At 40.3% G+C, this 12,750-nt stretch overlaps 1 protein-coding gene across 5 annotated transcripts in view; it reads right to left on the bottom strand.

Moving 5' to 3' along the window:
- Positions 1-530: 530 nt before the first annotated feature.
- The window catches only part of zgc:158766 (uncharacterized protein LOC100009641 homolog), a 183,551-nt gene continuing 171,331 nt past the window's right edge, over positions 531-12,750 (bottom strand). For 2 of the 5 annotated variants that reach the window (XM_043719352.1, XM_043719353.1), the window contains exons 20-24: positions 11,618-11,734; positions 9,883-10,152; positions 8,336-8,544; positions 5,417-5,488; positions 1,559-1,644 (exon numbers count right to left, since the gene is read on the bottom strand). In XM_043719352.1, the coding sequence (XP_043575287.1) occupies positions 5,444-5,488; positions 8,336-8,544; positions 9,883-10,152; positions 11,618-11,734 (641 nt within the window). In that variant the 3' untranslated portion in view covers positions 1,559-1,644; positions 5,417-5,443. Of the gene's footprint in view, positions 1,645-5,416; positions 5,489-8,335; positions 8,545-9,882; positions 10,153-11,617; positions 11,735-12,750 lie in introns of all 5 variants that reach the window. The other 3 variants (XM_043719354.1, XM_043719355.1, XM_043719356.1) reach the window with 3 other exon arrangements.

The raw sequence follows: 12,750 nt of genomic DNA, 5'->3' as shown, positions 1-12,750 counted from the left end.
CTTGCATCCTCATCTTTGAACTTGCCAAATTCTGTACTACATCAGTGGCCTGATAACATCCTTTATCTTCAATTCTGCTTACCCCAGCGGCTGACTGTGGCCCACATCACTAACCGACATGAGCAGACAACTCCACCTGATGGGTGACTGGACTGACAGTGGCCATTCTGTACTCAGTACTGTAGTGAAACAGACCCCTGACCCTGACAACCTCAAGTGGATGACTGACCATGAACCGATATCAGATGCCGACAGTGACATGATTGAGGACCATTCCCCTTCATCTTTGAAACATTGCCATTTAGTTAACACGCATGCTGTATACCACATGGGCTGCTGACATATGGCTGTTGGCAGGAGATGAATAAAACTTAATTCCATACAGCAACAGGTCTACCCTCTTGATTGATGACTAGTGACGACCATGACAGGACTTCAGACTTTGGTCTGTGCTAAGCAGCATGGCAAGGCAGAAATACTGTGAGCCAAGACGGTATGTAAGCAATATAGTCAAGAAACTTAACTGAAAGGCAGAAATTAATTTTATTTGGTAAAAACATGAAGGCATAAAATTGATGTTGAGATTGCAGAAGACAGTATTTGCCTGGTCACTTGATTGAATTTGCTCACTTTTTTAATTTCTATCAGTTGTATATGATTAAATATATATAAATGGGTAGATCTTTTGTCAGAATATAATGAAAGCAAATGGTTCAAGGTTTTTGATGGCATTGGAGACTTAGCACATAAACACGCAAAGACATTTATGGTAAGTCATTAGAAAATGGAAAAGAAGCAAATAAGATATTTATAACATTCACAAAATATTTGTAGCTTGCGTCCTGGCTCATTGAATAAATGTTGGTATCTGACCTCTTAAGATGGTCAGATTTGATTATAATGGAGGTAACTGCTATTGAAAGAAACTTCATTGCAGCCATCTCCAGTCAAAAGTGTACAAAATATAATTGGCTCAATTCAACAATGCAACATCAATCTCCTACTGAGACAAACACAACATATAAAAGAGTGAAATTTTAAATCATCTCTCTTGATCACATTATTCTTGATACCCAAGAAGGATATAGATATAATAGACATAATTTTGGGAGGAAAAAAAAACTAGCAATAAAAATAAATATTTACAAATATAGATGCTGCTACACAATTTGATTTGTACACTAGCTGCAGTGAAGACTTAATCTACATTTACAATTTTGCAGTTTCAAAGCTACAACCCCACGCATTCCACAAGAAAATATGTCATGCAGAGAAGGCACCTTGTTATTTACAGAATGCAGTACAAAAAATTAAAGGTGAGCTGTAAAAATAAACACCAACCATTATTAAATGTATGTACATACACTATCATTACTTCTCATTTAGTTTGTCACTAATGTCCACTTTCAATATCAGGTGGAATGTCACGCAAATGCAGTCTCCTTGTCAGTCAGGTGAGTGCTTCTGCCCTCCTTTATCCATCCTATTTTGGATTTCCAAGTGACAATTTCTGTTCGTGCATATGGTGGCTGAATGACCCCCATCAAAACAAGAGAGAGCAGTTCAAGGGCACCAATACCTTGGAGTTGAATCTAACTTCTTCACTGGGTCGGTAAGAAGGTCCATGACACATTTTGTTCAGAGCTGATAAAACAAGATATAATGACTTAACAGAAATGAAGAAATGTACAAACAATTCAACTGGAGCACTTCCTGCCTCAAAAATATTGCAATGCAGCCACGGAACAGGAGAAGGTTTTTGAAAAAAATCAGACGCTAATGAAAAAGCTCAGCAGGCCTGGCAGTATCTGTGGAGAGAAATCAGAGTTAACGTTTCAGGTTCAGTGATCTTTCTTCAGAAGTTCTCCCATTTCCCCTTGAAGAACTCCCAGTTCTGAAGGAGGGTCACTGGTACTAAAATATTGACTCTGTTTTCTCCCTACCGATGCTGCCAGACCTGCTGAGGTATTCCTCAATTTCTGATTTCCAGCTTCTGCAGTTCTTTGTTTTTTTTTAAAACCGGAGAAGGTTATTCAGTCCCTCGAGTATGTCTGCCAATCAATTTTGGTCGTGGCTTATTAAAATGTCAACCTCAAGTAACCCACTTTGGATCCATACTGTATAGTTCATTTGCCTCACTAATATCTATTAATCACAGCCATGAAATTTCCAAATGATATCAAGCAACCATTGCACTCTGGGAAGAGAGTATTCCAGATTTCCAGCACCCTGCAAATGAGGAAATGTCTCCTGGCAGCATTCCTGAATGGCCTAGCCTGAATTTTACATTATGTCCCTTTGAGTGGGACTGTGTTGTGATATAGATGTTACAGAAAAGTCCTGAATAAATCATAAATTGAATTGTAATTTCAACTTTTCTTTGTAATCTTGCAAGCTTCTTAGTTTAGCAACCATTCGAAGTTAAGAGGAGGGAATTATAATTCTCAGAAAGCTAGCATTCTGGGTTAAAATAGAAGAAGAAACCTCGTCATTTGTGCCATCCACTGAAGGGAATCATTCCCATCAGAGGCCAGCAGGATCCTTATATATGCAAATCAAGTCCATATGACACCCTTGGATATGACTCTCATTCCAACATGAAGAAGGATCTGGGACTAAAGTCTTTGGGAAGAGGAACAAACAGAGAAAAAAAGCCTTGCATTCAGTTTAATTATTTCCTTTAAGATGCCTCTATTGGGAGTGTAAGCTCTTTATCCTCTCTTCTTCTCCATTTGCCCAATAACTTGTCAGCTAGAACATATTTTAATGTAAAATGTTTGCTCGATAATCAAATTTATATCAAGGAAACAGGCCATTCAACCCAAATATATCAATGTTTATGCTCCACATGTGATTCTGCCAATGTTATTCCACCCAACCCATCAATATACCTACCTTTCTATTATTTTCTTCTTAATGTGTTTACCTAGCCTTTGCTTATCTAGTGTTAACATCCAGCATCCTAGCATTATTCATTACAGGCCTCAACTATTACTTCTTGTAGGTAACTTACATCAAAAAGGTGGTTTCCCTGATTGTCTTTCAGGTTTATTAATAACTATTTTCTATTTATGGTCTTTGGTTTTACATTGCCCAGAAGGAGAAAGATATTCTCTGCATCTATCTTAGCAAACTACTTCATAATCCCTCAAACTTCTCTTTTCTAGAGAAGAGAACACTAAACTTTCCTGATAGTTACAATCTCTCAATTTTGGCATCATTCTTGTAAATCTTTGTTGCACCCTCCTCCTAAAAAGTTCTGATAAAATGGAGATCATTGTCCACATTACTCCAGTGCGGTCTAACTAAGGTTCTATACCATTTAAACCAATTTTCTGTTCTTAAAATTAATTCTTCCAGAAATAAATACCAGAGCTTTGATTGCTGTTGTTTGTGGTTAGGTATGAACAATGGGAAGGAAAATCTAATGTAAAAGTAACAAAACAAAAACAATAAGTGCTAGTTATCCATAATAAATGTACACAAGTGACTAATCAGAATCTGATTGTGCATGCACGTCATCAGATAAAGAGCAATTTATCACAGAAACAAACTTCCTACCAAACAACTGTAGAGATAGATAATTCTGACATATTTTACATGACACTTGTCTCTCACTGAGAAATAAAAAATTGCAGCAGTTGGAATTTGTGACAATAAAAATGGATTGAATAAATTTGACCAAAAAAAACAAAGAAAGGGTTGACAATTAAAAGGCAACAAACATCATACGAAAGTGCCAAAAAAGGAGGAAAACACGAGTTGGATGATTTTATTGAAAGTATAGTTTAAAGTAACTAATTTATGAAAATATTTTGTGTCTGGTAAAGTTGCTTCTTTGACGAACACAGAAGATGTTGGAGAAACTCAGTAGGTCTGGCAGCATTTGTGAAGACAGGAAACAGGGTTAACACTTCAAGTCTGATATGACTCTTAGTGGCTCAGAGGTTTCATCGCGCCAGGGACCTGGGTTCAATTCCAGCCTTGGGCGACTCTCTGTGTGAAGTTTGCACATTCTCCCCGTGTCTGCTTGGGAGACATCTAAAGTCCAGATGCTCTGGTTTCCTTCCACAATGCAGGTTAGGTGAATTGGCCATGCTAAATTGCCCACAGTGTTCAGGGAAGTGTAGGTTAGGTGCATTGGTCAGCGGTAAATATAGGATGATAGGGGCAGGGAATGGGTCTGGGTGGGTTCTTCTTCGGAGTGTCGGTGTGGACTTGTTGGGCCGAAGGACCTGTTTCCACACTGTAGGGATTCTATGATCCATTGCAACTCATTCAGTTATTTGAAGTAATTATATAATTCATCCCACTCCCCTGCTCTCTCCACAGTCCTATAATATTTTATCAGGTATAACTCAATTCTCTTTGGAAGATTTCACTTGGTGCATTCCAGTTCTCAATAACACATTGCATTAAAAAAAAATCCTTGTTTCACCTTTTTGTCAATTATTTTGAATGTGGCACATGCTCTGGTTAATGATTTCCCTGCCTCTGAAAACTATTTCTGCTCATCAATGCATCTAAACTCCTAATGTAAGTGAACACTTCTATTAAATTTTCTCATTATCCTCTTTACTCTAAGGATCAGAATTTCAGCTTCTCTGGACTCCAAAGAAAACTCAAACTCCTCATTCTTTCTCAAACCAAAACTGAAATTGCTGGAAAAGCTCAACACGTCTGGCAGCATCGGTAGAGAGAAACCAGGCGTTAATGTTTCGAGTTGAGTGACCCTTCCTCAGAACTGCCATAGCATCAGTTGAGGAAGGGTCACTGGACCTGAAACGTTAACTCTGATTACACTCCACAGATGCTGCCAGACCTGCTGAACTTTACCAGCAATTTCTGTTTTTGTTTCTGATTTCCAGAATCTGCAATTCTTTTGGTTTTCCTCATCCTTTCTATGTTTGTAGTCAACCTCCATTTCAACGTCCTGATGTGATTCCCAACGTGTGTCACTCACTATTGAACAGAAGTTTTTGACTGAAACTCGCTTACGTTATTACCACAATCAATTATAAAGCTTTCGAATAATTTCTTTGCTTCTTTTTCATTTATCAAGTGAATCTTAAAATTTCAGAAATGATCTTATTCTTAAATCTAAATTACTAAAGGTATTTATATCAACAAAATTAAACATTTGATGCTGCCAGATAAAGATAGCTATACCAAAAGGAAGATAATTTCAGATTATACCAGTGACCCCAATCACCTATACAGACAAAATACTGTTAATAGTTAATAGCTACCAGCCACAATAAAGCACCGTGATTAATAGCACCATTCAAAACATGCTAATCACCTGTTATTGTTCCTGTTAACGACTTGTTTAGTTAAATCACCACTAATCCCTGTTTAAATTATTAGTCTGATTAATCCTTCACGAGGTTTTAATTTATAAAGACTAGTTACTTACTGAACTATCTCTGCAAATACTTGCAATTCAAACCAGTGTTGAGAGGCCAATTGTTACATGTGAGGGGTTACTCTGCCAAGACAGTGAAGGAAAGGAACCAAATTAAAATCACTACCGAGTAGATGCTCAGAGCAAACACTTGCCCCACTGATGGGATAGAGCTGAACAACACACAGAGCAATATCAAACAGTGAGTGTGTTCTTAAACGTTAACACATTTCAACCAGCTCATAGCATTGTAGACCACGGACAGCACGGTGGCTCAGTAATTAGCACTGATGCCTCATTGCACCAGGAACCGAGGTTTGATTCCAGCCTTGTTTGCCCGACTATGTACAGTGCGCATGTTCTCCCCATGTCTGCATGGGTTTCTGCCAGGTGCTCCGGTTTCCTCACTCAGTTCAAAGATGTACATGTTAGGTGGATAAATTTCCCTGTAGTGTCCAAGAATATGCAGCCTTGGTAAGTGTGGGGTCACAGAGATGAAATGGGTCTAGGCAGGATGCTCTTCAGAGTGTTAATGCAGACTCGATGGGCTCAATGGCCTCTTTCTGCACTACAGGGATTCCAGGAGCGAGAACAGGCAGGCCACCAGGATTTGGGATAATAGGATCAAATGGGAAAGAGTACCTTTCAAATTTTTGCTTGACTAAACATTTTACCATGTCCAATGACACATAAAAAGTCAAAAAGTGGTTTAAAAAAAAAGGGGAATTTGAAAAGGTAGATGAAGAGAAAAAGAATGAGGCAGAGCATTTAGTCAATGGATAAACTGAAAGAGAAGGAAAACAAAGAATAGAAACAGATTGAAACACCAAGGAAGAAGGAGAAAAGCAAGCGATGAAGTCCAAGAAGAAGAGAAAACAAGAAAAAAGGAGGAACAGGCAAACAAGGTTAAAAAGGAAAGAGACTTAGAGAATGAGACAAAGGGGAAGAAAAATGAGGAGGAAAATAAGAAAGAGGAAAATGCTCTTTAGAGCAAGGCTTTTGAATGATGGTGTCTCCCGTCCATCACTGCCTGAAGTGTTGGTGGAGAATTGATCACCTCTGACCAAAGCAGCCATACAGCCATTTGATGCTCCAAGGAACATTAATTGGCTTAAGATGAGCCTTCTGTCCTTCAATCACTGTTGTACATTGGAAATTGTACTGCAGAGCTTGTTTACTTAAGATGACAATACACCCATAGATGGATTCTAGAAGAAACTAAAGGAATCCATTGTTTTAACAGCACATGCTGTTCAGATTCTGGGTACCTCTTACTAAATATCTTAATGTTTCTCCTCACAAGTTTCACACTTAGGTGTCCAGTGGCAGCAGTGACCAAGACTGGGACTATAAGCAGCACCAAGTTTCTAAGCTCTGCAGTGCAAGCTCAGCTAACTGTGATAAGGAGTGCGTGGCATCCGACAGTATGGAGGAGAGGTGAGGCCCAGGAGGATGGAGACAAAGTTTGAGCATCTTGATGGAGAATCTGGGGAGGGAGGGAGCACCTTGGAGAGGTGTAGCATGATGGGAAGAATGTCTTATGTTGAATGAGCCCCTTGAGTTAAGTGCCCCCATTTCCCTGACCAAGGCATAAGCAAGGTGACCCATTGGGCTCCCCCACTGCTCTTGAATGCCTTGGATCAGCCTCAAAACTGGCCACATTAGTGATCTCACTGGGACAAAGCTCAGTGGATTTCCTGAGGCCTTGCTTTTCCCCCAACAACATTTAAGACCATAAGACTATAAGACATAGGAGCGGAAGTAAGGCCAATCCACCATTCAATCATGGCTGATGGGCATTTCAACTCCACTTACCCGCATTCTCCCCGTAGCCCTTAATTCCTTGTGACATCAAGAATTTATCAATTTCTGCCTTGAAGACATTTAGCGTCCCAGCTTCCACTGCACTCTGTGGCAATGAATTCCACAGGCCCACCACTCTCTGGCTGAAGAAATGTCTCCACATTTCTGTTCTGAATTTACCCCCTCTAATTCAAGGCTATGTCCATGGGTCCTAGTCTCCTCGCCTAACGGAAACAATTTCCTAGCGTCCACCCTCTCCAAGCCATTTTGGACAGGTTGGAAGGGGGTTTGAGGGAGGGTGGCAGGAAGACCACCTTATAGATGCATCAGAAAACAAGTTTCTGTCCTTGATGTTTATCATCCATCATTCAGCGGATGTGAGCTTCACTTGCTGGGATAGCATTTATTGTTCATAACTAATTGCCCTTGAGAAGGTGGTAATGAGCTACGTTCTTGAATCTTAAAGCCCACATGACGTTAGTACACCCAAAATGCTTAGGAAGGAGTTCAAGGATTGTGACCTTGTGACAGGGAAGGACCGCAGTATATTTCCAAGACAGGATGGTGAGCAGCTTAAAACTAAAATTGGCAACTTTTGTTTTCAAACAATGATGTCACTTTCCACTTAGTTCAAAACTGTCCCATTTTGCCAAGTCTAATAAACACCCAGGAGCTGGGATCTGAGCTTGAGTTCTGAAATTTGTTTTGCAGGTAATTAGAATTAATTACAGATTGGAATTTATCCTGATCATGAGGTGGAGAAAGGAAGCAGTTATTTTCCAAAAGTCCAGTCAACAACTGCACTGTTCTGCCCGAAGCAAATTGGCAATGATCCTGATATAATTCAGCTGGAATTTGTAAGGAAGGAATGCTTCCTTTGTTTTAGTTAACCTTTACTTAGAATTCCTTTCCAATGTCTTTGTATCCATCACTTCTAACATTGCCAAATATTCCTGATTCACCAGAGAGCCCCATTCATTGTAGAGAGTAGAATGGTAGTGTGCGGAAAGCTGAATTTAAATTATGAGTATTTAAAAGCATTGCTTGTATCGCAGGACTAGTGCGTGAATTGTGGTTGTTGCAATTCTTCCACATGTACCCTACATAAGTCAAAGCACACATACTTACTGCTGTGATGTACTGGTTCTTTACTGGCTTAGCCCTTTGCAGCCGTGGGGAAGGATTTAGGGAAACATAATGACATGATGTCTTAGAGTCAGGATGTGAAGTGTCGTCAGGAAATGTCTCTGAGGAAAGCTGGGACACACAGTTGAGAGTTGAGCCACTGACGCTCTCCGCTGAAGTACATTGTGAAGAGGTCTCCGAACTCTCTGTGACTGGGACAAAAAAAAAATTTGGAATCCCATTGGGTTTGATACCATGCGCTCAAGACAATTGTCAATAACAAACAGTGCAGGATGTGGAGGGGTTTCGAGATGGGAACATGATATGAATATAATTTCTTTTGCAACTGTCAGAAGTTTTTAAACTCATTTTCTTCGGTTTTTTAAAGTTTTGTATCACCAATTCAAAAAGCAATTGTTCTACTCCACAAATCAATAATGGGATTTTATACTGAAATACAGGATGAATTTTCCACATCGCAACAGTGACTTTACTGCAAGCCTACATCCTGAGATTTGAACATTCTGAGGTCATGAATGATCAAAGCCGTTCTTTTCTTATTATTTTTATCTTAACCATACATCTGCCATAACTCATCCAGAATTCACAGCATTCATTAATTGTAACCATGCTGAGCAAGATTTAGAGAATTGCTTTGATTGACATACAGGAGGAAGGCTAATCCCAATACGGGGCTGGTTTCAGTCAAATTGAAGGTTAAACAGTTATTACGACTGAGTCTTGACCAGAAACAGTCTACTGTGATTAATGGGGTTGGGGGATCAAGGGCTTGAGGGGTAACAATGTGCTCCTGAGAGGCAGGTTGCAGTTTAATTATTATAATGACACAGGCAGAATTAGCTTGATCCACAATTTCAAACTGCGCTGTGACTGACCTAGCTTCCCGGGTTGCTGATGGCTACTGGGTCTAAGAGCTTTACCACTTAGCTGCTGGATTCCACATGTCAGCCTCATCAACTAACAATCCCCTCCTCAACAATCTAATACTGACCCCCAAATTCTCTGAGCTCTCTGCCCATCCCAAACTTCCCTATGAAGCCCTCAACCTCCTGCACACACATCACTCCATCACCCCTGTCTCCAATCTCCCTGACTTCCAAAAGCTCATCTTCCCAAGCCTCTACCCCCTCAGTTCACTGCCTACCACTGATCTTTCAGGCCTTCAATCTTCTCTACAAACCAGTTCCCACTCTCACCCCAGCTCTCACCATTCTCCAGATCCCAGCATTCTTCTGACTCAAACTCCAGTCCACAATATTGAGAGCCCTTTCTTTTTCAAGCCAGTTTTATGACCTGCTGTTCACAATCATACAATTGTCTAATTTCTTCCCCAGCTCACTACAAATTGTGACAATAGAGATTCTTGCTATTTTGCAGAAACATGTCAAATATCGAACAATGCAATGCAATTCCATTACAAATTAGACTTGATGTCTAAAATCGATATATGTCAAATTAAACATGGATGGGATTTCATGAGACGTCAGAGGTTCAACCAAGCAGATGATTCAACACTTGGAAAGACTTACTCATTGATGGTTGACTTCCAATCTCTTGCTCCACTTCGTCTTCTTCGATGCAGGTTCCAATGTCATATGACCATTGGTTGAAAGGTGTCCAATGAGGATTGGAATGCGTTGGACTTGAGTACATGTGAAGGTTAAGAGTTCCCAGTATGGAAGATGATGACTGACTGCTGGAAGAGGAGGTGCTGCTGTTGGAGATGGTCGAATGGGGCCTCTTGAAGGACGTCGAGTGGTCAAATGAAGACACGGCGATGGATGCTCGTGTTCTGGATTCTAATACGACATGAATTGAAAAGTGTTTAAAAAAAAAATACAGTCCTTAACTTAAGCGTAGTGGAGACCATGGAATTAGATAACCTTACTGCAGCATAATGAAGGTCATACCACAGAAATTCCATTGTATATAGACACAAACATAATCATCTTAGTGATGATGAATGATTGAACAAAAAGAGATGGTAGAAACTGTCCAAACTAAAAAGCAGAAAGCTTGATTATTATTTTTGGACCCAAGCAAGTTTCGCATTGAATGAACAAAAATACTAAATCCCACCGCCGATGAATTCAAATCGCCAACAGCATCGTATTTACTGTATAAGCTCACACCCAGCCTAGCCAGGACGGTGAGAAGTAAAATCAAAATGATGAAGAGCTTTTCTGGTGTGAACACCATTTTCTCGGGTTTAGAAATCCACAACAAGGCATCATTCGTTTAGAATTGATCACTGGGGAGAGATGTGAGGACACATCTCCTTCAATGATGATTTGGTGGGAAAGTGGAATACTTTGTCAAAGGCAGAGCCTGAAGCTGAAATCATTGCAGATTTTAAAGGAGAAATGGAGGACAATTTGAAGCAATGGAAGACACTGGTCTACAAGGTGACTGTGTTGCTCCAACAAACAGTCAGCACAGACGTGAATTGCTGAATTGCCTCTTTTCGAGCTGAAGATTTCTTCTGGTTAATGAAAATGACCTTTCTTTTATTTCTCGTAACTTGGTAACCAAGTTACCCTGCTCATCATGAGATCACAGTGACAACAAACTGATATTTCCACTTTGTAGCAGCTCACTCTGTTCACGTTTTAAAGGGAATTCATTCACAGCATGTGGGCACTGCTGACTTGTTGCTTATGCATTACACTTCACCCATCAACAGGGGGCAGTAAACGGACTCGCAAGTCTGTCTATCTCTGCCAATGGCTATGAAGAAGAGGACTGTATTGCATGAAGGTTATCATCCTTCCATCTGAGAGACCCCTTTCCATGGCAACACAATTGAATAATAAATTCAAGACATTAGGGTTATTTTTAATATAGCAGTGGCTCACCATATGTGTTTGTGCTCATTGAACTGAAAGATACTAAGCAAAGGGGACTGGAGAAAGAACAAACATTTCATATCAGGCTTCATTAGGATCAGATCAAGACTCTTGGTCTATAGAATCTATGCTGCTCCCATCAGAAAAGGGGCTTCCATTTAAACTCATTATAAAGACAAATGGTTGTGCCCAGCTACAGGAACCAAATATCGAAAATGCTGCCTGAAAAGTAATGGGTTAATGGATCCTCGGAGGTATATCAATTGGAGAATTGAGAGGCTCTATCAATTCTGAGCAGTCAGGACTCCAAGTACACTTTATCACCATCCTCTCAGTTTATTGTACCTTAAAGGCATCCATATTGCAGAAGTCTCAAGTTAGAAATCAAGCATCATCCTAGTTAATTAATCTTACTTACCCGTACCCTTCATGATGTAGTCAATCGCCCGGTCACTAATGGCAGCTTCACTAGGCTTGATGTCCATAAATGGCTTATTCCCTATTCCCATGGACACCATCTCCTGCATTCTCAGCTCTGCAACAAAGTGTTTACTGATCAAAATCCAGGAAGGAGATTATTCACCCTTTGATTTTTTTTTCTTGAGAGAAGTACATGTTGTTGCCATCTTAGTCATTACCTAAAATGAAAAAGACTAATCTTTCCCTATTTATTTCCACAGAACTGATCATACTGGCATTTCAGTACATGCTCACAGCGAGGGAGCATTAGCGAAATAAAACATTAGTGGTAAACCTTCTCATCCTACTTCTATTCCAAATGTTTTAGTGTTTCTCAAATATATCACCCAAATTGGCATTCCTCATGTGTCAGACTGGGATGGATAGTGAGCAGGCTGTTCCACTATAGTGGCTTCACAGACAAACCCGTTACTAGCTTCAGCAAGTCTACAAACATAAAAGAAGTCTCACTTTTCATTAGGGTAAGGGGGATGCTGGAAGAGAGGTCAGGGATTCTGGGTAGTAGTAAAAGCACAGTTAAACTGCTTTTCCATAGGTCAGGGACTACCAGATGTTAACTAGGCAGTACCCTGACTGCTGTGATCAGATGACTCCAGATCAGAGATTGAATCTGGAAACCTCTTGGGATGTATAGCTTAGTACCACATGTGTGGGCTCAATTATTTCAATGAATATTCTGGATGCTAAGATCAGATTTTTTTCTGATAATACCATGTTATTTGTTTTGTTGAAACTAATAGGAAAATTGGAGTCGAATGGCATCAATCGGGTCATATCGGCATTTTAAAGCAAGCCTGACTGAGAAAGTCACTGTTAAGATTGGAGTGGTGATGGAAAAGCACAGCAATCCTCCCACTTAAGGAGTAGCCATGGGCACCCGCATGGGCCCCAGCTATGCCTGCCTCTTCGTAGGGTATGTGGAACAATCCATCTTCCGCAACTACACTGGCCCCACCCCCCATCTTTTCCTTCGCTACATTGATGACTGTATCGGCGCTACCTCATGCTCCCACGAGGAGGTTGAACAGTTCATCCACTACACCAACACCTTCCACCCCGACCGCAAATTCA

This window comes from Chiloscyllium plagiosum, chromosome 29 (genome assembly GCF_004010195.1).
Source record: "Chiloscyllium plagiosum isolate BGI_BamShark_2017 chromosome 29, ASM401019v2, whole genome shotgun sequence".
Taxonomy (NCBI): Eukaryota; Metazoa; Chordata; class Chondrichthyes; order Orectolobiformes; family Hemiscylliidae; genus Chiloscyllium; species Chiloscyllium plagiosum.
Note: the sequence above shows the minus strand (reverse complement) of the source record. Positions and strands in the feature narration are given on the sequence as shown.